The 26678-nt window shown below is 40.3% G+C and overlaps 1 protein-coding gene across 2 annotated transcripts in view; it reads right to left on the reverse strand.

Annotated features, from left to right (window-relative positions):
• Positions 1-23178: 23178 nt before the first annotated feature.
• The window catches only part of YTHDF3 (YTH N6-methyladenosine RNA binding protein 3), a 158552-nt gene continuing 155052 nt past the window's right edge, over positions 23179-26678 (reverse strand). For both annotated transcript variants that reach the window (XM_033933422.1, XM_033933423.1), the window contains one exon: positions 23179-26412. Coding sequence is in view for 1 of the 2 variants with exons in the window: in XM_033933423.1 (XP_033789314.1) it covers positions 26389-26412 (24 nt within the window). In the remaining variant the exon portion in view is untranslated. The remainder of the gene's footprint in view (positions 26413-26678) is intronic.

Raw genomic sequence — 26678 nt, forward strand, 5'->3', positions numbered from 1 at the left:
GGGCAGACTCACAGGAAAAAGAAAAACATGTAGACAATTCAACAATGGCCTCTGCACTTGGAATAACTACAGATTCAAGCACATCAGAGAAGGGGCGGGACCGCGGCAGAGAGAAGACAACTCGGACAACCTATGGCAGCTTTCAAAGATCGCTAGAGCCAGCGATCTTCTTCTGCAGGGCAGGCTGCTGAATTTCAGTAAATTGCTGCAGGAAGCCGGACACTAGCAGGTAAGCCACTTCCTCTCTGACCCTCCCCACTCGCTCTCTAAAGCAGGAGTGGCAGGCTAGCAAGAGGCAGCGCTGCCGCTCCTGCTTTAGGGGCGAGGGGGGAGGGTCAGTCAATGAATCGGGAGGCCGATTTTTTGGTGGGGTAAATCGATTTGAATCGATTCACCCGAAGTGAATCGATGAATCGATTCAAATTGGGCAGCACTACTGGTTAGTGGCGGGACATCAATGTTGGGTCATAGCCACAAAACAAGAAAAAACCTCCCAAACCCCAAGAATAAAAAATGGATAAGGGGGAGAGACAAAGGCAAACGAAGGCCTCAGCTAACTTTAACCGAAATCTATTAGAACGGGAGAGCCCTCAGTCACAGAGCCACCTACTGGGAATTCCCAGAGGAAAGGCTGTCACTGGCTTACACCCAAAAGAGTGTTAACTGTGAAACATCCCCGGGCTCTCTCCATACAGGTGAATAAATAAAGTGCACCCCAAACGTGCAAAGTGTGAAAAAATATATAAGTGAATCAAAAAAACACACTCTTGTAACTTAATTTGAATTTGTCTCTATCCCTTATCCAGGGGGCCAAAAGGTAAAACAAGTGTCCAAATCTAACCAAGCCAAACACAATCTGGAAGTACTTAGCTTCTCCGTGTGACAAACAGCCAGCAGATGATAACTTCGTCCAACGGGACTCCGTTTCGGGGGTGCACACCCCCTTCCTCAGGAACAACTGGACTGCGCCGAGTCTCTCGATTCCTCCGACACAGCTTGGAAAGCAAGGTAATGGCCATTTTCTACCTTGCTTGGAGGATTAAGTGCCTTGCCTAGGGTCACAAGGAGGAGCATAGAGTTTGAACCCACAACCTCAGGGTACTGAGGCTGTAGCACTAACCACTACACCATACTGGAAACTGTTTTAACAGCACAATACAAATGAGATTAAGGGCTCTTTTTACAATACCATGGTGGAGGTTTCTACTGCGAGCTGGCAAGGTAAATGCTCTGATGCTTATAGGAATTCTATGAGGGTTGAAGCGTTTACCTTGCTGGCCCATGGTAAAAACCTCTATCGCAGCTTTTTAAAAGCCAGTATAAATAAAGCAAATTCTTTTAATATTGTAGCACAATGTACCATGTTATAAAAGAAAAAACAAAACCGAATACACATTTATAAAGGCAAAAACATTGTTGGCAAGGTATTGTGGTCAAAATTCTATTCTGTATGAGACACGGGCATTAGAAAAGACAACAGAAAATATCTCTAAGTAGACCTTACTTAGAGCTAAGAGATAATACAGTAATTATTTTAATAACTATAACTTTTTATTTGTAATACAACCAATGGTAGGAAAAGAAAGCATTTGATCAAAATCAAATCTCAAAGGCTCCCTCTGCTGTTGCCTTTTCAGAATTTTACTTCTATAGGACAAAATATTCTTTTCAGATTTGCACCTGAAACAACTGGCTGAAACAAAGCAAGCATCTCTAACTGAATTTACTTTACCATATTTTTTTCAACTCTACTACCATATCTGACATTTTATATTTTAAGCCTGTACCTTTGGATAAAAATTTTTAAAAAATCAAACATTTTAAGTACTCCACATCCACCACACTGGACTTTGTGGAAGGAATTTAGACTTAACTCACATCTTCTTCAGATCTGGGTCAGGGTGATTTACATTCAGGTAGAGTAGGCATTTTTGTCTCCTTGGACAAATTAAAATCTAGCAGGCCCTTTTATTATGTTATGTCAAAAGGTGGCCTGTGCTATAACTAGCACATGACTGTTAATTTCCTCAATTAATAGCCATATGCTAATTTCCCGATTAGTGTGTGGCCGTTAGCATGGAAGCCCTTCCCAAAATCTATTTTCTAGGTGGTAAGGGCTCCCATGATAACACACTAATCAGTTTGTGTATAGTGATGTAGCTGCACTAACTGATTTGCGCTTGTCATGCCTACTCTCTTCCTCCAAACATTTACCCCCTCTTTAACAAAGGTGCACTAAATGCTAACGCGTGCATGTTATCCTTTGGATGTGTTAGCTGTTAGTGCATGTGTTGATTTAACATGTGCTAAATCCACACTAAAATGCTTAGTGCGCCTTTGTATAAAAGGGCATTATTATTTATTTTATTTATCGGGATTTATTAACCGCCTTTATGATGAGATTCACCCAAAGTGGTATACAGCAAGTACAAGTGAACGTAGAACTTACAATTTTGTTAACAGCCTAACAGTATTAAAAAGACCAAATATAGACTCCTTTTTATAAAATCATGCAGGAAGTTCTTCTTCACTCAGAGAATGGTAGAAAACTGGAACGCTTTTCCGGAGTCTGTCATAGGGGAACCCCCCCCCCCCCCAGGGATTCAAGACAAAGTTAGACAAGTTCCTACTGAACCAGAACGTACGCAGGTAGGGCTAGTCTCAGTTAGGGCACTGGTCTTTGACCAGAGGACCGCCGTGTGAGCCGACTGCTGGGCACAATGGACCACTGGTCTGACCCAGTAGCGGCAATTCTTATGTTCAGCAAATACTCCGACACCCAATCAATTCCTATGAGCGTCGGAGTATTTACTGTACCAGCCCAGCTTACGGCTTTAGTAAAAGAGGGGAATAAATACAATGAATGAGCTAAAGTCAAAATCAGTAAGAACATAAGAATTGCCGCTGCTGGGTCAGACCAGTTATCCATCGTGCCCAGCTGTCCGCTCCCGCGGCGGCTCTTAGGTCAAAGACCAGTGCCCTAACTGAGTCTAGCCTTACCTGTGTACGTTCTGGTTCAGCAAGAACTTGTCTAACTTCGTCTTGAATCCCTGGAGGGTGTTTATCCCTATGACAGACTCTGGAAAAGCTTTCCAGTTTTCCACCACTCTCTGAGTGAAGAAGAGCTTCCTTATGTTTGTACGGAATCTAGCCCCTTTTAACTTTAGAGAGTGCCCTCTCGTTCTCCCTACTTTGGAGAGGGTGAACAACCTGTCTTTATCTACTAAGTCTATTCCCTTCATTATCTTGAATGTTTCGATCATGTCCCCTCTCAGTCTCCTCTTTTCAATAGGACTATCATGAAACAGTTTCACAAATATACTTTTTGACAACACTGAAATTCAAATAAGAGAGATATAATATAATACAATACATTTATTTATATACTGCAAATACCTCAACAAAGTTCATTGTGTTTAACATCAATAGGACATGGAAACAATATCCAGGACTACAATTTTAAAATCAATAATAACCCCACCATTTACAAAACCGCGCAAGAGGTGTTTTGTGCTGGCTGGTGTGCTTGAATGCTCTTCGCTGCTCTGACACTCATAGGAACTCTATGACCATCAGAGCAGCACAGAGTATTCAGTGCACCGCGATTTTGTAAAAGGGGTAAGGAGATTTGGGATGCCTTTCAAGGGGTACTGCTCAGACAAATGGTGACAGAACCCACAAGGAAAAAGTGATCCTGGATCTGGTACTCATAAATGGAGAAAGTGTCTGATGTCTGAGTGAGGGCCCACCAGGGAAGTAGCGATCATCATACGGTTTAGTTCGATATAGCAGCCGTAGTAGAGAATGGCAACACAAAACTCAAACTCAATTTCAAACGTATGGACTTTAGTAGCATGGGAGAGTACCTTCAGCAATAAAGATTTTTCATTTACTTTCATAGTTTCTTCCAGTGTACTTTTTATCCAAATACCTAAGTATTTTATACCCTCTTCCTTCCAAAGGACAGGGAATGTATCAAATAATCCTTTTGTACAATATACATTTAGTAGAAGAACCTCTGATTTGCTCCAATTTATTTTATACCCTAATGGCTTCCAATAAACAATCTAAGCCTGAAAGTGCTGCAAAATCTTTTGGGAAGGCAAAAAGGCTAAAAGAAGACCCACTCATCCTTGACAAGACTCCTCTGCCTGTAGATGCCTTAGACATGATTGAATTATTGGAGGAGCTGAGAAATATCATGGAAACATAGAAAAAAAGATAGAAAGATGACGGCAGAAAAGGGCTATAGCCCATCAAGTCTGCCCACTCTACTGACCCTCCCCATTAAGTCTGAGTACTAATGACTGTTGTGGCTCGTGGCTCGTGGCTAGCGCTGTTTATGGGACGATATTGGAATGGATGTCAGAAGCATGATAGTGCAGTATTTTTGTAGCGCCAGTTTTTCGTATGATTCTGGGTAATTCTAGTTAGACAAACATCTGTGTTAGTTAAGGACCGCGCCCAAATAGAAGTGTACGAAAAATAGGTGAATAAAACATTTAAATATAATGTAGCTAAGGCCAGAAGAAAAACACACTAAAGATTAATATAAGGAAAAGAATGGTGTTTTCTTGTGTACTTTGCTGTTGAGCTAAATCATGGTGGAAATCATGATTACATGATTACATGGAGTCCAGTTTAGGTTCTTTGTGTGTACTATAACTGTCCTGTCTTCAGCCCCATCTTGTGCCAGTGAATAGTTTCTGTTCTTTGTTCAGCTTCCCGCCTTTAGCCTCGTGGTTCTAATTGATAACAGATGTGCTTAGGCCAGTTAGGAAAAGCATATTAGACTCCATATTCCAAACTGAGATATAAAATGTATGAAGTATGAATGGCCAAGATATGAATGAAATTATGAATGTTTGGGGCCCATGAATGTGATATGTGGTGATATAAATGGTTTATAAGAAGAAACACTAAGGAAAAATCCTGAGCACAACATCTGGAAGTAATTAGAGTCAGTCTCAAGAATAGGGAGAAGGGGGGCATTGGAAGCCCACGCTTCAGGAAGAGGAGAGGGGGATTTACCCCCCCTTCCTCCAGAGTAAGATTTCTGTGTAAGGCCATGCAATTTGAATCTGTCAGCTTAGGAAGAGTTTTTTCCTTTACGGCTGAGAATTTCTCAGCACCATGTTAATAATTATAGATTCTCTTGAATGTTAATTCAGAAATCAAAAGTAATTTTCTGAAAACTTTGTATAACTTTTAAACATGGAGGAATGTTTCTTTGTCTAAACTTTGAGACCACCCATAGAAATGTTATTGGTCGTCAAACTTGATGATGTCACTAAACCAAAAGTTATATAATAGAATGTAACTGGTAAAAAAATTGGAATTTTTTATGAGAAAGGCCAGCTTTTGGCTTCTGTAATAATTCTCTGATGCAAAAGATACTCAATTGATTTGCTAATAAAATTAATTGCGTACTCTTATGACCTAATATTGATATCTAATAAAAAATAAGATTTTGGATTTTATGAAAATATTTTGCATCATTATTTTCTCATTTTCATTCTACAACCCTAGAAAGCTATAAGTACGCATGTGTGCAATTATCCTGCTCATGACCTAGTTCCTTAACTCGACCCTCGTAAGGATCAGACTAGGGCATCCCATTTATTCTTAAAGTCAAGCACGCTGGTGGCCTTGATCACCTGCTCTGGAAGCTTGTTCCAGTGATCTACAACCCTTTCTGTGAAGAAATACTTCCTTACGTCACTATTGAATTTCCCTCCTCTGAGTTTGAGCGGATGCCCCCTTGTGACCGAGAGTCCTTTGAGAAAGAAGATGTCTTCTTCCACCTCGACACATCCCGTGATGTATTTAAATGTCTCAATCATGTCCCCCCTCTCCCTGCATTCCTCTAGAGTGTAGAGCTGCAATTTGTTTAGTCTTTCTTCGTACGAGAGACCCTTGAGCCCCGAGATCATCCTAGTGGCCATCCGCTGAACCGATTCAACTCTAAGCACGTCTTTACGGTAATGTGGCCTCCAGAATTGCACACAGTACTCCAGATGAGGTCTCACCATGGTTCTGTACAGTGGCATTATGACTTCAGATTTGCGGCTAACGAAGCTTATATTGATACATCCCATAATTTGTCTTGCTTTGGATGAGGCCTTCTCCACTTGTTTGGCGGACTTCATGTCTGCACTGATGATTACTCCCAAGTCTCTTTCTTCTGAAGTCCTAGCTAGTGTTTCTCCATTTAAGGTGTAAGGTTTGCATGGATTTCTGCTACCGAGATGCATAACCTTACATTTCTTAGCGTTGAAGCCCAGCTGCCATGTCGAGGACCAGTTTTCCAACGTAAGCAGATCCTGCGTCATACTATACTGCAGATTGCTTTCACTTACTATATTACATAGTTTGGCGTCATCAGCAAATAGTGTTACTTTACCCTGAAGCCCTCGGGTCAAGTCCCTTATGAATATGTTAAAAAGGAGTGGACCCAGGACCGAGCCCTGTGGCACTCTGCTGGTCACCTCCGATGTCTCAGAGAGGGTGCCGTTGACCACCACCCTCTGACGTCTTCCACTCAGCCAATCATTGACCCATGCAATTAGTGTCTCACCTAACCCCATCGATTTCATCTTGTTTAATAGTCTACGGTGTGGGACGCTGTCGAAAGCCTTACTGAAATCCAAGTACACTATGTCCAGAGACTCTCCCAAGTCTAGCTTTCCTGTTACCCAATCAAAGAAGCTGATAAGATTGGATTGGCATGACCTACCCCTAGTGAATCCATGTTGACTAGGATCCCTTAGATTCCCCTCATCCAAAATCGTGTCTAATTTACATTTAAATAGTGTTTCCATGAGTTTACACACTATTGATGTGAGACTCACTGGTCTGTAATTCGCAGCCTCCGCTCTGCAGCCCTTTTTGTGCAGAGGAACGACGTTAGCTGTTTTCCAGTCCAGGGGGACTCTCCACATACTTAGGGAGAGATTGAAGAGCATGGCTAATGGTTCCGCCAGGACATCGCACAGCTCTCTGAGCACTCTTGGGTGCAATTTGTCTGGTCCCATGGCTTTGCTCACCTTGAGTCTCGACAGTTCGCTGTAAACATCAGCTGGTGAGAACTCAAAATTCTGAAATGGGTCTTCCTTGCTTGCCTTTGCTTCCAGCTGTGGCCCGTGTCCAGGTGCCTCGCAGGTAAAGACTGAGCAGAAGTAATCGTTCAGTAGTTTGGCTTTTTCGGAATCTGTTTCCACATAATTCCCGTCTGCTGTTCTAAGGCGTACTATCCCGTTTGTGTTCGTCTGCCTGTCACTAATATACCTGAAGAAGGATTTGTCCCCTTTCTTAATGTTCTTTGCTAGAGTTTCTTCCACTCGAAGTTTGGCCTCCCTGACTGCTGTTTTGACCGCTGCAGACCTTGTCTTGTATTCAAAGTTAGCTTCTTTCTCCCCGGTGCGTTTGTATGAAAGAAATGCTCTTTTCTTGTCCTTGACTAGGTGTGAGACCTCATCAGTGAACCAAAGGGGTTTCTTCTTTCTTTGTTGTTTATTTACCGATTTTATGTAGCGGATAGTTGCTTCGTGTAGTGTCATTTTCAGTGTTGACCACATAGCTTCCACATCATCCATTGTTTCTTGAGCCTGCAGCGTCTGGTGGACGAAATCACCCATGCTTGCGAAGTCAGTGCCCCAGAAATTGAGTACCCTCGTTTTTGTTTGTGATCTAGGGAAGCCCTTTCTAAGGTTGAACCATACCATGTTATGGTCACTGGTTGCCAGTGTTTCTTCCACCGAGACTTCCGTGACGCTTTCCCCGTTCGTAAGTACCAGGTCCAGGATGGCCTGGACCCTAGTGGGCTCTAGTACCATTTGTTTGAGCTGTACTCCCTTCATGGACGTTAATATCCTCCTGCTACTCCAAGTTGTTGCTGAGAATGTGTTCCAGTCTACATCAGGCATGTTGAAGTCCCCTAGCAGGACAACGTCCCCCCGTAAGGTGATATTCTCAATGTCTTCAATGAATTCTGTGTCCTTGTCCTCCGATTGTCTTGGAGGTCTGTATACCACACCAAGGTATAGGCATTTCTCTCCGCCTTTGGCCAGGTTTACCCAGATGGATTCTCCAGTGTACTTGACATCTGTGATCCTAGTCTTCTTGATGTTCTCTTTGATGTAAAGTGCTACCCCACCTCCCAACTTACCCTCTCTATCTTGGCGAAGCAGGTTGTATCCTGGTATAGCTATATCCCACCCATGAGAGTCTGTGAACCATGTTTCGGATATTGCTACCACGTCTAGGTCTGCATTTACTATTTTTGTTTCTAGTTCTAGAAATTTATTCCCTAGGCTGTGTGCATTTACATACATAGCTCTCCACTCTTTGTGTCTACTAAACTTCTTTAGAGAGTTACCCATCTGAGTTAGAGTGTCTCCTAGCGAATCTTTTGCAGCATGGGTACTTACCTCTGACTTAGAAATGGAGTTTTGGTTCACCTCATCAGGATTGTTACTTACTGCTCCGGTATATAAATGGGTACCCTCCCCCAACTTACCTAGTTTAAAGCCCTTCGAAGCAGGCGGGCTACTCGGTGTCCGAAGACGTTCTTACCTCTGTTGGTCAGGTGGAGTCCGTCTGATCCCTGTAGTCCCTGTAGTGCCTCCCCGTGATTCAGGAATCCGAAGTTCATTTCCCGGCACCATCGTTGTAGCCACTCATTTGTCTTCAGAATACGTTTGTCCCTGTCTCTTCCCTTGCCCCTAACAGGAAGAATTGAAGAGAATACTACCTGTGCTCCTGTCTGCTTCAGCCTCTCCCCCAGAGCTCCAAAGTCTCTAGCTATGCCCTCCAGAGTGTTCTTGGCAGTGTCATTCATTCCGACGTGGATGAGCAGCATTGGGAAGTGGTCCTTGGGCCTGAGAAGCCTATCAAGACAGGCTGTCACATCTCGTATTCTGGCTCCAGGCAGACAGCAGACCTCCCTTGACTGCATATCTGGTCTGCATATTGGTCCCTCGGTGCCCCTCAACATGGATTCCCCGATGACTATTACTCTGCGCTTCTTTTGGGGATGTCGATCAGATGTCCCCGGAACTGGAGTCATGTGATGGGCGTCTTCCTGATTCTCGTCGGCTGTTTCTTCCTGTAAGATCTGGAATCTGTTCCTCAGGGTGAGTTGTGGGGTTGATGTGAAGCTACCCTGTGTACGAGAAAGAGAAGAAGATGAAACTAAATAAGGGGGGGGGGGATCTTCTGCGCTTGCCTGTGGAGGAGGTTACTAGCTGCCAGGAGTCATCGTCTCCAGCCATCTCCTGTACCCCAATCGTTGGTCTCAAAGCTGAAGGTTTGGGCGTCTCGAGGATGGACTTGTCGTGCGCCTGCACGGTGATGTGGGACAGCTCCTGGACGACCTCATCGATGAATGCCTCATCCTCTCGGATGCTTCTCAAGTGTTTCACCTCCTCCCTCAGGTTCCATAGTTCCTGCGAGATGTCACCGTCCAGCTGTTCCACCTCCTCTGTCTGCGTAGAGACTGTGGTGTACTGCTGGGGGAAGGCCTCGGTCTGCACAGCGACCTCTGTCCACCATCTCGGGTCCTCCTCTGTCTGAGCGCAGGCCGTGGCCACCCCCTTCAACCCCTCGGTGACAGGAATGCTGTTCTTGATGGTAGTCTTAACGCTTCTTGTTCTCCCTGCCATTTCCAAGTTGCAAGCGAGATCTGCCTATTCATTGGATAAATAAAAAGAGAAAGTAGAAAAGTCTGCCTAAGGTCAGTGTGAGAGTGACTGTGTTGGGCTGCCTTCTATATAGTTAGAGAGGGCTGCCTGTTTGTCAGAGTATTTTTGCCTGCTTGTAAGTGAACCTGCTTGTGAGTGTGTGTTGCCTGCTTCTAAATGATCCTGCTTGTTAGTGTTTTAGCCTGCTTGAGAGTGAGCCTGCTTGTGAGTGTGTTTAGCTTGCTTGTTAGTGTGTTTAACCTGCTTGTTAGTGGGTAAGACGGGACCTCTTTCTGCCCTAAGGTGTCCTGTAGTCTGCCCTCTGGCTCTTCTTAAGGCTCTTCGCAAAGGCGCTCTCGCTAAGGCGAGCGCCTTTGCCGCGCGCCGAACGGCTGTGCGCCGTTGGCTCGCACCCTTTTATGGGGGGAGATCGGGTGTGTGACGTCGGGGGGTGGGCGGAGCTACTGCCTGCCACTTCCCCTCTCCGAGTCTCAATCGCCTCCCACTCTCCTGCTACAGATCGCTGTACACCTCTCTTCTCCCCTTTCCAGCGATCTCTGCCTCCCAACTGCCTTTCTCTCCTCTCTGCTCCCCTTGTGCAGCTTGCTCCGCCTCCCGACTGCTTTTTCCTCTCCTCTCAGCTATCTCAGCCCCAGCCTTACAAGTACCCGCTCTCTCTGCTCACCGCTCTCCACGTGCTTGTTTCTCTCCAAGCTTTGAAGGAAATCATAGAACAGATGGCTGGGATGAAGGAAGAAGTTGCAAATCTGGGTAACAAAATGGATATGGTTAACATCAGAATGGATCAGATGGAGACCAGAGTGGAAAAAGTGGAACAAGAGCAGCAGCAATCTAAAATGGATCATAAGATCATAAAATGGAAAAACGGATGACAGACTATGAAAACCAGGCAAGAAGAAATAATGTAAGAATCCTGGGTTTAAAGGAAGGGGCGGAAGGAAGAAATATGTCCTCTTTTCTGGAGGAAGTTATTCCAAAAATACTTCCCCTCAACTTAAAAGTGCCACTTGAAATAGAGAGGGCACATAGGATCCCGGGAAGGAGACCTCATGACCAGGCAAGACCTAGACCTATAATGATTCTGCCTGTGGTTTGTTACCAAATGGGTAAGTTGTGGTTTATTTTTAGGGGTCCTTTTACAAAAAATTAAATAGTATTCTGACAAAATTTATTTGGCTGGGGAAAGCTGCAAGAATTGCCTTAGTATCTTTACAAAAGCCAATTATGGAGAGTGGGGTAAATTTCCCAAATTTTTATAGGTACCATCAAGCCTATATTATGCATCAGGGTATGTACTGGATCCTCCCTGAGCTCATGGAAAATCTCCCAGACTGGTTATGGTTGGAATGGCAACTCATGTCTCCACTGCGTTTAAGTCATGTTCTAAGTATCAAGTTGCCTAGACTGTAGAAGGACAATAGAATTTTATTAGACACGTGGCAAACTTTAAAATCTATCAATAATTTAACACCTATTCCAGTCCATAGATCCACGTGTCAGACCATCTGGCTGAACTCCAAGATTCAAATTGGCGGGTTTAAGATCATCTGGAAACACTGGATGAAGGCAGGTATACATACTTTGGATGATTTTATATCAGATGGTTAGCTGCTTGACTTTTCATGATTGCAACACAAATTTGGTCTTAAATCACAAAATTATAGATGGTTGAAGTTGAAGCAGCCCATTCAGGAGGGGTTCACTGAATGGAAAAATATAACTAATCAGCATAGTCTGCTGGTCTTATGTTTTCAGGTGGACTTCCTGGGACACCAGGCCGCTCAGTGGTACAAATTTGTGGATTTTTTAATAAGAAACCAAAGACTGTTCTGCATGAAATTTGGAGCATTGAGATAAAGCATCAAATTACTGCGTCTCAATGGCCACGAATTTGGGCTTGGAGGATGAGATGTACGGCGTTGGCATTTATGAGACAAACTTGTTTTTTTTTTTTTTTTTTGTTTGAACCCCAGTTTTTTTTGTTTGGACCCCATAGAGCAGTTTGGACCCCAGTTCATTTACAGAAATTAGATAGCTCTAAGTCTAATAGATGCTGGCACTGTCATCTCGAAGCTGGGACATTAGACCATTTACTATTCTATTGTCCATTGATACTTAGTTTTTGGAAATCCATTTGGGGGCCAAGTGAATAATCTACTGCAAAATCCGGTGGCATTATCATATCACACTGTGTTATTTGGTATTTCCATGAGAGCCAAGAGTCAAATCTCTTCTAATAATAATAAACGTTTGCTCATCATGACAGGGGTTGCCATACAGCAAATTATGTAAAATTGGAAAAATTGGAATCGGCTGAATTATAATTTTTGGTGGAATTCGTTATGCCAAATCTTTAAAATGGAATGGGTAATTGCCATACAGCAAGAGCATTTTAAGAAATTTAAGAATGTTTGGGAGCCATTAACAAAATATTGTACAGAATGAATATAATTTTCTCCCTTTGCTCATCCATGTCCAGGGTGGGAAGGGGGGAGGGATATTTGATGTGAATTAAACTTTGATGGTATATTAAGTGATGTTAAAGTATAAAATGATTGTATCTTATGTTACACTTGTTGAAAGTTTTAATAATGAATAAAGACTTTACAAAAAAAAAAATACACCACATCTAGTAAACTCCCTCTACCCAATTCTCTGGTCACCCAGTCAAAGAAATTGATCAGATTTGTCTGACAAGACCTACCTCTAGTGAATCCATGTTGCCTCTGGTCCTGTTATCCACAGGAATCCAGAAACTTCACCATTCTCTGTTTTAGAAGTATTTCCATTATTTTTTTTTTTTTTTACCACAGAATTACAGGCCTGTAATTCTCTACTTCTTCTTTACTTCCACTTTTGTGTAGAGGGACAACATCCACCCTTCTCCAGTCCCTGGTACCACTCCTGACTTTAGAGAAGCATTGAAAAGGTCAGTCAGAAGGGCCATCAGAACTTACCTAAGTTCCTTCAGCATCCTCAGATGTACATCATCCGGCCCCATCGCTTTATCTACCTTTAATTTAGCTAGCTCATCATGAACACAACCCTCTGAAAATCGATCGGGGTTTACCACTCCACCATCCCTATTCGCATTTGTCTTCTGCGGTCGTACTCCCGGATCTTCAGCCGTGAACACAGAACAAAAATAATCAATGCAGTTGAAAAAACACACACCCAATTGCAGGGTGATGACAATTCTATCTTAGAACAAATGATTCACAGAAAGATATATATATCTGTGGAGGGTCATTTTCGAAAAGTGTGTCTAAATTCAATTTGGACATTTCCTGCTAAATGTCCAAAATCAGAAGCACAGAAATGTCCATTTCAAAAGCTGAATTGCTAGATGTCCATAAATAATTTTTTTTTAAAAATTGCCTACTTGAACATCTAGGTCAACAGGATGTCCAATCCTTCGGATGCCTAACTTTAAACCCCATTTTTAACCAAAGAAACGTCTAAATCCAAGTTTCCAAGTTTATTAGGTATTTTTGATTTATCGCCTATTCAAAATTCAAGGCGATGTACAAATAAAATAGTTGGTAACACACTTGCAATTATTAAATTAAACAAACAATTATCTAAAATACAAATAACACATATAACATTACATTTAAAGGTAATTTAAATAGGTTATAGTGAAACATAAGGAAAAATTATTTAATGGTTACATTCGATAATACAATCACTAATTCGAATTTAAATATTTAATTAAATTCAGGGAAAAAAACAATAGGAAGGGGGACAAGGACAATTGACCTTTTAAGTTATGGATGCGGAGAGAAAAAAGGAAGAATTAGTTATTAAAGGCGTCAATATATAAAAAACTTTTAAGTTCTGACTTAAATTTTGTTAAGTTTTTTTCCTGTCTTAGGTACAATGGAAGATTGTTCCAAGATTGAGGGGCTGTTATGGAAAAAATAGTGTTACGCCTTGTGTTAATAACTTTTAGCTGGTCTTGAGATCTAAGAGATCTAGAGGTAGTATAGGGTATTAAAAGTCTAAATATAAAGGCAGGAGTTTTGTGTTCTAAAGCTTTGAAAATGAGTAAACATTGTTTAAATAAATAGAAGTCATCCAAATTCAGACCATTTGGACATGGGAGTGGCTATCATTGTGATAGACTGGACACACAGACATGCCAACATGGAAGTGAAATGCCTTAGAGGGCGCTGCTGTGAACTTCACATACAGAGTGCCAAGAGCTTATCTCACCATATACCCATTATAATTTATGGTGAGCCCTCCAAATCTCTCCCTAAAACCTATTAGACCTACCTACCATCCCAATAATCCTCATGGCTGCAGGTAGCACCTATATGGCAGATGAGTAGGGTTTTGATGGATTTTGGTGGGCTCATACTTAAAACCATAAATGTAATGGTTAGAGTGGCTTATAAGCCTGGGTCCTCCTCTTTATGGTCCATTAGCCCATCCACCAGGCTACTTAAGTCACCTGTGTGAAACTCTACTAGGCTTTCCCATACTAAGGGCTGTTGTTCTAGATGCAGGTATGTACTCTTTCATTCAAATTTTTTTTGGGGGGAGTGGGAGAGGGTTCTTGAGTAGTGGGTAAGTATTGGGGGGGGGCATACCTTAATGTAGCCAATTGTCTTCTAGTCAATTTAGGTACCTTTGTGGTACTTAGAAGCTTCTAAAACAGGTCTAGCTCAGAATATCTAAGTTCCGTCCACAATATTTTGGAAAGGTTTGATTATCACTGCAAGATGTCCAAGTTAAGCATACCCAAAGCCTGCCCATAGCATGCCTCCAAACATGCTGGATACACAGCAGATGTAATGTCTTGCTAGACATCCAGGAAAATTGTTTTGATTTTTGGCATTTGGACGTTCCAGCAATTAGGAAGTCCAAGTGCTGACATAGCCTTTTTTTTGGGACATTTTAGTTTTTTGATAATGAGCTCCAAAGTGGGATAAATGAAAAAAACTGTATGGGCTGGTTCTATTGTGAGGCGAAATAAAAAAAAAGAGGTAAACAAACATTTTTTCAGTATGTACATTGCATGTGTTAACAGAAGACTTTCTTGCTTTATTAAATGTGAAGTTGCTAGAAATTAAACAAAACCAAGCAATGCCATTACTTCCTTATTAAAAATTTTTGTATACTGTTTTTGTTTATATGTCATGGACCGCCTGTATTTACATTCTGTAACGACATATTATGATCATGAGGTCTGTGTTTGTATATTCTATAACAAAATGCTAATAAAACTGATTGAACTTAAAAAAAAAAAGAGAGCAAATGCAATCAAATACATTGGGTAGAGCTACATTCAACTCTTACACTGATTCTCCAAATTCAAGCAACCTTCAGGTGCTGTCTCTATTGTGAAATAACTTTGATCCCTCTCTCCATACTTCAACAAGTCAATTACTGCAATAATTTTGCATTAGTCTGGGTTTGTACCAGCTTCAAGTGATTTGGAATTCCACATCAAGACTGACAAGGCTGCAATTCTATATGTAGGAACCTGCTTTGAGGTATTCCAGTGCTAAACAGTAAGGCCTGTACTCTCTAAATGGTGCTGTGATCGGCAGCCACCTTAAAACGTTTGCCAAGCAATACTACTGGGCAAGAAAGTGATTCTTCATTGTTGGATATCATCTGACTCTCCGACTTTAGCACATTGGCGCACTCTGATGATCGAATTGGCATCCATGGAACGCCTTAGAGCGCCTTCCTTGGACACTCCTAGAGGGCGAGCGTATTGTTCATGTTGGGAACCTTTTTGGACCACTTTGACGCCCAGGGCGCGCAGTCACTTGCTGAATGTTTAATTATTTCTGTTCATGACACACTGCCAGTATTGCCAAGCAATACTACGGTGTTTTTCCACTTAGCTTAGGTGCCAGTAGAGCACCTAAAAACACAACGCTGTTTATAGAATATGGGCCTAAGAGCCTATTCTATAAGGTACATGGGTACCTGGATTCCATTATAGAATACCAGTATAGAGGCCCCTAAAAATTATACTAGCCTTAGACCTGATGTAACTGCAGGTGCCTAAACGTGGCAAGGAGGTGCATGTAATCACAGCACCACCCATGCCCCTTTCATGCTCCTCCCATGCGAACACCCGCTTGCATTTATGCTCTATGCCACTTAAATGCACCCTTATATAATCAAGTTTCATTAGGCTTTTATATACCGCTATCAAAGGTTATCTAAGCGGTTTTTTACATTCAGGTACTCAAGCATTTTCACTATCTGTCGTGGTGGGCTCACAATCTATCTAACGTACCTGGGGCTATGGAGGATTGAGTGACTTGGCCCAGAGTCACAAGGAGTACTGCTTAGGTGATTTGTTGCCACTTACAAAACTGCTGGCATTCTGTACATTTATACACTTAAATGCTTAAGTGCTTAAATGTGGGTGCCTAGTTATAGACTACTTTTTAAGTGATGCGATCATATGACACTATTCCTACATAAGATCTATTTCTGATCTTCAAGGCCCATATACATAATACACAAGAATATATGAACAGGATCTCCATTATTTTCCAAGGTCACTAAAACTCTTCAAAGAACTACCCCCTAACCACACCCACTCCATAGAGAACAACATAGTGTCAATACTTGATTAAACCAACAATTTTGCAAATTAACATTGTACTTGCTATCAACCTTAATGAGTCTTCCCCTTCCCCTCTGAGATACATGTAGTATATGATATGAATACAATATAAAATACACATACTTGCTCTTGATCTGTCCTTGCTATTTTGGGGACACAGATCTAGAACTCTGCCTGGCCTTGGCCTTACTTTAATCCTATTCTCTATGTCCTTTCTTTTAGCCAGTTTCCAATGCAATACAGGGCATTGTCACTTATCATAGGATCCTAATTTTGTTGTTGTCATACACCTATAAATCCAAAGATGCTATATCAAATGGCACACTTTTATCCACTTGTTTGTTTACATCTTCCGAAACATACACACATACACAGTACCTTTTATAGAAAGACTGGATCGACCAGGCTGGTTCTTATTTCTATCACTTACTGTGTTAGTATAGCAATTCTTACCTATAATGAATTCAAGCTGACTCACTCACTCACATTAAGCCACATTTGTTTTTAGTGTACTTTCAACTATTTTATGATACAATTAGTTTCTAGTTCCATAGATCACCCCAGGAAATCTTTGATAAAGACTGGCATTACACTGAACACCATGTAGTAGAGAATGACACGATTGTTTACCGCGGTAAACTGTGGTCACCGCAATAAATCCGCAGGAATAGAGACATTTGCAACTGGTTTACAGCAGGAATGGGAACAAGACCTTTTACCGCCCTGTGGGAGTGGTGAAAAGTCTTGCTCCTGTGGTAAAAAAATTGCGCCCATGTCAGACTCGGCATCTCCTCCCCAGTTCCTCTTGTGCCTATTTTACCTTCAGGAGTCAGCCATGCCACGATGAAGACAGAAGGAACCCAAAACCAAAGCCTGAGACCAATGTGATTTGAAGAATAAAATTACCAGACAACAAAAGGTAGAAAAAAAATAAATTTATTATATATTTTGTGATTAGAATATTTCAGTTTTGAAATATGTATCCTGCTAGAGTTGGTATTAGACATAACTGGGGACCACAAAGCCCAAGCTATGCTTCTTTAGCTTCCAGCTGGCTTAGGGCTCTTTCTCTGACCAGGGGGGCAGTTGCCCTCCCCTAACACCATTCCTGCCATGTGTGATTGAAGTATTCTATTAGCTTGATTTTTCTATGTAGTAATTTGGTTTGTTCAGTTTTCTATGTAGTAATTTGGTTTGTTCAGTTTTCACAATAGTAGAGGGGATATTTGTGAAAGGGAGGGTAGACAGGAGTTTTGTTGATCCTTGCTTTGTATTATTGGTATTTATAAAATGACAATTACACAGAATATTGTCTCTTTTTATACTTTAATAAGTTCAGTATAAAACCATAACTATTCGTGGCTTGTGCAGATGGGATTTAACAGTTTGCAGGGTGGGGGCAGGGACCGAACTTGCGGGGTGGGGATGGGGACTGAGCTCATGGGGAGAGGGCAGGGACGTGGACTGAGCTCGAGGGGATGGGACAGAAATGGAGATGAGCTCACGGGGACGGGGCAGGAGCGGTGATAAAGTTTTCTTCGTGTCATTCTCTACCATTTCATGTGGACAGTTTCTCAGTTTCTTGTATAGGACAAGTATATGTGTTTGTTCTGGGAAGTGTAGTCTGTGTGTGTTCTATGGGCTCGAATCACCAAAATGCTTTGCTGCAACCAGACAGCTATTGCCTGCCCTTCTATAGCTTCTGGGAGAGAACAGTATCCATTTTGTGAGACAACATGGCTGCATTAAAACTTGGATCTAATGTCCTCTAACCAGGTTTTCACCCTTTATTTCCGCTAGCTCAATACAGCTTAGGTTCAGTATCTAAGTTTGGAGCACAGTGTTATTCCCAACAAGGTGTGTGGACACTTCCCTTGGATAAGATGTGCTGGTAGAGTGAGAAGATTCTGTAATAAAGTTGGACTGCCTTGAAATCATCAAATTGTGATATAGAAGTTATAAAGTTATATAGAAAGTTGTTCAAAAATGTCTGGCTGATAACATTAAGGTTACAGAGGAGTTAACTGAATGGAAGCCTCAGAAATGTGCCAACCTAACTTAGCGAGTTCAGCAGTGCTTGGCCATTTTGAGAAGACCCTGCCATATAGCTATCACTGCTGTTTTAAATGATATTCTACAGATGGCTAAAAACTGACTAGCGATTTCACATTTGAGCTCTTTCAGAAGTCTGGGATAAACCTAATCAGGCCTAGTCATTTGTTGTTCTTTAATTTTATTTGTACACTTTAAACAATTATACATCAAGAATTACATCTTGAATAGAAAAGAAACTTACAGTAATACCGCTGAATTACCAGTATTGCAGTTTGTCCCTCTCTGCTGAGGTTATTTTCCTCCATAAGAAACATTTATTGAATAACATAACAAGACAATTGGGGTCACAATATTTCCACTGTTGTGTATAATAATATATTATTTGTGGATTCTTGCCTCCCCTCTTTTTTTGGGGTATATAGTTCTTATGAACAAGTGTCAGAACATGATCCCTATCTGAAGGAAATACAAAAGACATAAAGCACAGTTACTTACTGTAACAGGTGTTATCCAGGGACAGCAGGCAGATATTCTCTACATGTGGGTGACGTTATCCACGAAGCCCCAACGTGGACAGCTTTTCAAGCAAACTTGATTGAAGATTTCAAGTTTGCTGGTGCTGTACCACGCATGTGTGTGCCTCCCGCTCCACTAGAGGGCGCATAACTATGAGATTGCTGAAGTATGCAATTTGTAATTGGATATCTTTGCGCTTGTAATTTGATTGGAGATTGTATTAACCATGTATGTTTAATAATTAATTAATTGATGTCATTAGCCCAATAAAATGGTCAGTCACTTGTAATTCAGGGAGATTCTTGGTTGTTTCCCTACCAGTTAGTAGGATGCCAAGAGCTCCCAAGGCATTGAATATTTAAACTACACTTTGTCTGGTAGGTTTTTCCTTGGCCTCCTCTAGAGATAGAAGAGCTGAGCCTGTTCTGTACTTATTTTAGAGCAAACAGAGGCATAGCATTATATTTTAAGGAGGGGCCTTGAATTGAATGGACCAAAAATTCTACAGGAGCAGAAACTCACCTTGGAATCCCTATGGGTAGAAATTCATGTGTAAGGGGGGAAAAGGATAGTGATAGAAGTATACTACCATCCACCTATCCAGGATGAACAAAGAGATGCTACAATGTTATCAGAAATTAGGGAGGCAAACAAATTGGGTATAATAATTATGGGTGATTTCAACTACCTATATAAACTAAGTGTCACTTGAACTAGTAATTATACACCCAATCAGTCTAATGTTCAAGCAATATAAGCAACTCCACACAAGGTTTAGAAAAGTGGCGAAAAAAAGCCTCAGTGGTAACCAGAGCATGGGTCTAACGTAGAATGCAGACCCAGCTCACCCTCAATCACTGGCAAAAAAAATCCACTCAATCAATTCAATATAAATAAATAACTTGTATAAAATTGCTTAATTCATCAATAAATGATGATAGAATTGCCAAGTCCATATAAAAAAAAAAAAAATTCACAGTGTTCATATATCAATGTTTTAAATTCAATTCCAAGCCCCATTTAAAAAGGGATGTTCAAAATCATTTATCCTTTCTAGCTGAAGTAACCAAATGTAGACCAGCACTGTGGATCCAAATCATCACCCAACAGAGATCCTATTTTGCAATAGATAATCGCTGCTTCAGCGGGAGGGGTGTGGCATTGTGCTGGAATGAAGAGTCGATGTGAATAATTACCAACTGTCTTACTAGTGTCAAATTTCAGTTTGATCAGACAATATTTAGAGGTCACCCCAGTATGCACCGTTTGCTTGTATGTTGGGTATGTTGTGGCTGGGCATGGGTTTGCTACTAGAGACTAAACTTGCAACTGCCTAGGCCCCAAAACCTGACCGAGTGTAATTATGGAGTTGGTAGTAAACTAGATACTGAATAAAAACTGAGTAGTTCCAAGTTTTCTTTGAACTAAATGTTTTATTACATTTTATCTTTTCCTTTAAGCAGTTCAAAACTTCACCAAAACATCATACCAAATCAAATTCACGGTATCTTCTATCCTGTAGAATTCTAGGCCAGTAGCCTTCGTTCAGTTCATAGACTCATGCTTAGTCTTAATTCAAACAGAAAACAAAAATAACCATTCTTCTTTTCAATCACATTCCTGCCATCAGGCAGGCTTTGGCCTGACCTACGCCAGCTGCTTAAGACTAGAACATTTCATCTAAGGCAAAGCAAATTAATATCTTCATTACATGCTTTACAGTTCATGCAGTTAGCATCTGAAAATCACCATTGAATTTTCCAAGGAGCCAAACTCAATGGGCTGTAATCAACCACCCTTAATGATCAGCGATAATGATCCCACCCAAACATATCCCATTCAAGCTTTTTCATTTTGCTTATAATCACTGTAGGAGGATTGGTATGGCATATATTTCTTATCCTAAAAATTCAAAAACCAAATGTTACTCACCAGAGGTAGGTTATTCCCCAGAGAGATACATTTAACTCAAAAGTGGAGAAAGCCTTAATATACAGCAGCAATCAACGATTTTAAGCTGCTTGTTATATTCTCATTGGCATAAAAAGCTCCACAACAAAAATGGAAATTCTCACAAGGATAAACACCCACCACTGTGCACACGGAATGCAACCAAAAAAGAAAAAAGCTTCCACTTAGCTCAGTCACATGGCTCGATGCAGGTCTGACGCCAATGCGATGTATCACTCACTTAACTCTTCCTTGGCATCAGAAGCGATCTTAATGAGACTGTCTACATCAGCTCAATGTCCATGTTTTATTCTCTCCAACAAAGGCCTTGTTTCACTGATAAACAGCTGCATCAGGGATTTTTAACAGCTAATCTTTCTACAGCATAACCATGCACTGCCCTTTAAACAGTGTCCACTTCTATCATGCTTTTCAGTGGGAGAATTAATTTGCACTGCTTTCACTAAAGTCCATGAATTCATCAACCTGCTTAATTTCAGCTTTTTCAGAACCTAGTGATATATTCTCATCCTGAATTCCTGACTCAGGGGATTTTACCTGTGGTTCAATGTCTGGAGGTGTGACGTTGTTTCTAGGCAAAGCCATACATTATGTCAATTAGTGGGGCATTTGATATGCATAAGTAGCATGTTCCTTTAAGAGCCCGTTTTATAGAACTGGCTTGTATAACCTTAAAAGAAGTTCAAAAATTATTTTAGCCTGCCCATTTATTGTATCACACACTATGGTTGGTAAATGAATAATTTACAGGTTTTTTTTTGCTTAGAATATTTTTAATGTATAAAAACATGTTTTTGTGCTTTTTATGCAACAGGCCCAAAATTGAGGAACCTGCATTACACCAGTGAAGAATCTGTTGGCTTTTAGGGGAAAAGTTAACAGCTTCTTTTATTTGAGACTACAGGTTTTTTCTACAAGCTTTTTATGTCAATGTGTTTTAGGTACATCATTATGTTTTAATTAGTTTATTTTATTCTGTGTTCAGTGTATAGTGATATAGTTTATATACGGTATTTGTGGGGGTTTTGAGCAGAATATAAAATGTATAAATAATACTTTAAATGCAACAACAAAAAATAAATTATAAAAATTAGTTAATTCATTGCAACCATAGTTTTCCTTTAAAAATTTCTGATCTGATATCCAAGGCTGCAGGACTCTTTAGAGTCAGGCACAATTGCCTGAATACATTGTCCAACAGCCAAAAATGCAGGTTTTTAGCATCATAGATGGGTGAAAGCCATGCCAGGAAAAAGAATGCCATTAGTAAAAAGGGTTTTGAAGCTAAAACACAATTGGCTTTTGTGGCTACCAATGAATTCCCTTGCCCAAAAATGCTCATTCTAACCTTCTATAACCTAGTTTTCATGGAAAAAGTTCTCAACAGGTAATTCAGAATGGCACCCACAGAATCCTGATGCTGCTGCCATGCAATGTATTGAGCTTGACCACTACATGTTCTTAAAAACTCTGCATTACATTTTATTAGCTGTCCAATATACAGAGGATCTTACCCAATATGGATGTTCACTAGACTATTTACCAAGGGGCTGATCAGAGGAAAATACCCCTACTGTGATCGGTTCAACCTGCTGCGGCAGAGGACCCCCACCCCCCCACCACCCCCACATTCATCCACAAATCAGGAGGGATGCCCACTCCCTCCTGCCCACTGGCAGCCTGAACCCTTTGACATCCCCTCATTCAGAGACAGGCAGGAGGGATGCCCACTCTTTTCTGCTGCCGGCCCTCAATTCCCACACCCCCATGGTGGATTGGCAGAAGAGATGCCCACTCCTTCCTGCTGCCAGCCGCTGGGGGTGGGGGTGGGGGTGGAGAGTCATCTGCCACAGCCGGCTCAGGTGATTGTGGCAGGTGCATTTTCCCCCTGATCAGCTGCCCAGCAGGACTCTCCGAAGTGCAACTTCGGGAAGTCCTGCTGGTTTCAGCTGATTAGGATTCCCTTTCCGCAATCAGCTGATGGCAAGGGATCCCTCAGCAAAGATAGGCAGCTGAGCCACTTATCTTAGTGATCAGGCTAAGGTGCGATTCTTTAACCAGCCACCGGCGACTGGGTGCTGGTTAGAGAATCGAGGGAGGGAGGGGTGAGGTATCTGGGCAGTTACAATCTGCATAACCGGCGACATGGGTGCTGGTAGAGATCGAGGGAGGGAGGGGTGAGGTGTCTGGGCAGTTACAATCTGCATAGGACACTAGTACCTATTACTCAGCACTCCTTAGGCAGCCACCGAGAACAGTGTTCTATGTAGAATCAGGCCCAAGTGTGTAAATAAATGGTTGCATGCATTAAACAGATAATTTAAAATGAAACATCAATAGTTTGAAATGTTAACATTTTATTGAAATATTCATAAGGGATAGCAAAGCACCAATGGCAAGGCCTGTCGTTTGTTACAAAAAAGGCTCTACCTATCAATTGAATCTGCTATCATGTAAACCACCACCAGCATAATCTGAATAGCCTCAAACTTTTGTAATGAGGAAAGACAAGCAATTTTATTCATTCCTTTGACTATGGAATTTTACAAGGCATAATTCTGAATACAAATAAAGGGAAATAAAGGTTTTCCTTGATTTTCTAAATATACTTCAGGATATTAGGCTAGTTGGCAAACAAAAATCAAATTAAGAAACTACATCAGGAATAAAAGACCAGAGTAAGCAATTTTTCTTTTTTTTTTTAACAGGAGGGAATGCACAATTTTAAATAATCAGGTCACTTAAAGCATCCAATCTAGGCTGTAAAGTTGTACTATTTTGATGGGTATGCACAACAGATTAAAACTTACATAAAATGTTTGCTTCAGTCCCCCCTCGGCCAAAAAACTGATGCTGCCTGCTATAAACTGCAGAATGGGGATAGATACCAACCTACTAGGATTTACATTCATTGCCCATTTCATCAGCAAATATAAGAAATAATACATTATACTGTATAAGGTGCTACATATTGATTGTTCCCTCATTAAAGGTTACACATATATGGGAGCTGAACTATAAATAACTCCCACAACAGCAATGGGTTCATTATAATACATCTGATTCTGTGTAAATAGATGAGATGCACACAACAATATTTCTAAAGGTCTGTCTCTTGGTTTGCTCATGTTAATTAAAAGGAGGGCAGTTGTATATAGGAATCCACTCTCTTCTTGAAATCCACTCTCTTTAATAGAAGAGACACATTTGTAACTCAGTCACTGATAAAGTAACCCCAGCTGACACTGAAAAGATCTTGTAGAAATATGATGTTACTTTTAATAAAATAAAAAGCTGGCATATACCTGATATACACATAACACCTAAATGAATGACACACATTCCATAACTAGCACAAAGATCTCTTCCACAAATGTAGTCATAAGGGGATGAATGCTTGAAACCTATTTTTCCTCATATACTTACAGGAATAAATCTCTATTACAAGTATAAGGTCTTTGCTTTAGACATGCAGATAAATAAGTGTGCCCCCTCCTTTTCAATTTTTGAAACTCTTCACTCCAAAATTCCTGAGTTTTCAGATTTATATAATTCAGAATATATGGATTTTCACTCAATTATAACACCGCCAGATAAATCACTGAAAGAGAGTAAATTTAAAAAAAAAAAAATGCAGTCCTGCTGGTAACACCAATATCAAAACTTCAGTATGTGTTAAAAGTATGTGCTTTGTGTGGTACACCATATCAATGACAGCCACTTTTAGTGAACAAACCTGTCACATGCTTTCCTCTGTCTCACACAAGGAAATCAAACTAGCAGTGGAGAAACTCTATACTTTAAACAGAAAAATATAGTAAACCCCCAAATTATGAAAATAAGTCTATACCTGTCTTCACACTACATTTTAAATGCTAAAAATAGTTATTAAAATCCCAGAAAAAAATAATAAAGCCCATTTAATGTAAAAGGTATGCTGTATAGTAAAACAGTTCATGCATGTTAATATAAGAAAAATATGAACTCCATGCACACTGCTGGATTGCCTAAAATAATTTCAAAAATCATTGAATATCCTTCCTCCAAAAATGTACTGCACTTATTTTATGAATAAATTTGGTGAATATTAAACACTGTTAAAAATAGGTCACCAAACAAGATATGAACATTTTTGCAAAGTGTTTAGGGGCTGCACATACATTCTAACATTCTAAATCTATTTTAAGCATTTCACATATCATCTCCTTCATTGCTGTTCTAAAAAGAGAAAGCTATCCCTGAAGCTAGCACAGAACGTTCAGCATATTAAGCAGTCAAATGAGTTAACACAGCTTGTTGACATTTTTGATTGTACAAATGTCTCCCTAAATAAGCAGAACTTCTTTACTTGACTGTTCAATTGCACAGAAATACCTTAAGTAACTTGCTTAACACTTTTAGTATATGAATAATCCAAACACAAATGCTGCCTCAAACACATTTATAATTGTGATTAATCAGAACACATGACATTTATAAAAGACATTTTTATCAATGATCAGGGTACAAATCTAAGTAGGAGTTTTAATCCAAAATGAAATGTGGGGAAAAAGTTATAAAAACATGGAGGTAAAGGCTTGCTAAACAAGAATTATGTTTATTTAGCTAGTGAAATTGCCCAAGTACATTTTCACTTTTCCATGATAGCAATCTATCAGGCTTGCAAAAACCCAGAAGTATGAACTGAGGATTTTTTTTTCAAAATGTTGCTATAAAGGTCCTTAAATGTCTGTATTAGACTGAGGTACATTTACTGAAAACACAGATTTCATTGAGTGGTATTAAAAGATTCCTCAGACAAATGCACTTTTTCAGTATACAGATTACAGAAAAAAAAATAAAATAAAGCAGGTGTGCAGTGAATTGGTTAAGGCTCACTAACCTGGAAATTAGTAGCTTCTTAACCAAAAAGTTAGAAAGAAGGAAAAATATTATCCAGATGTAATCTGCAAAGTATAGCATGTTGCTTCTGATATGGCTAAGCTGCATTTGAAGGTGGATTCTCATAAATTTACTACAATAAAATATTACATGAACATTCAGACTTTTAAATCCAGAGCTAAGTATGGCATGATTTGGTATATTCATTTCAATCTATTAAATTGCTAAAATTAAATTGCCAACAAAAAAAAACACAAAGAAAAATCAGATTGAAAAGCAATGTTTAAGTCAACATTGCATCATGTTTTTAACGGTTATTTGTTAGTAGTTATAACTCAAAAGAGTTAAATGAATCCTTGCATTTGTCCTGTCTCCTGTGCCATAGCTAGAATGCATAATTTTACAAAAGAGAGCAGACACTGGTAAAAGTTTCAGGACAAGAAAGTGCTTGATAAAATTTCAATCCTCAAGTGTGTTTGATGAGCATAAAAGAGCAGATGCACAAATGAGGACCATTACAAGAAAAGTCCATTGTTATGTTTAAAAGTCTTCAAAGATGTCACTTTAAGCAGGGGAAAAAAAGCTTTAACGTCATCTTCGACATATTAGGCATTTCCAGGCTGTACGTCATTAGTGTTTTAATTCTAGCAGAATATTTCCATCCAATTACTGTTTGCTTCTATTTTTCTCCTGCAGAATGAAAAAAGAAAAAATTACAAATCACATGAGGCAAGTATTTCAGAAGACAGTTCTAAAACACTTGAATTAGCAATGCTATAGTGTCACTAAACCCCACATTATAGTCAAGAAGCTGGAGGAATATATGTACAGTAAAACCTTGGATTGCAAGTAACTTAGTTTGCAAGTGTTTTGCAAGACAAGCAAAACATTTGATTAAATTTTAATTTGATATACAAGCAATGTCTTGCAATACAAGTACATACAGTGTACACACA

The sequence above is a fragment of the Geotrypetes seraphini genome, chromosome 2 (genome assembly GCF_902459505.1).
Source record: "Geotrypetes seraphini chromosome 2, aGeoSer1.1, whole genome shotgun sequence".
NCBI lineage: Eukaryota > Metazoa > Chordata > Amphibia > Gymnophiona > Dermophiidae > Geotrypetes > Geotrypetes seraphini.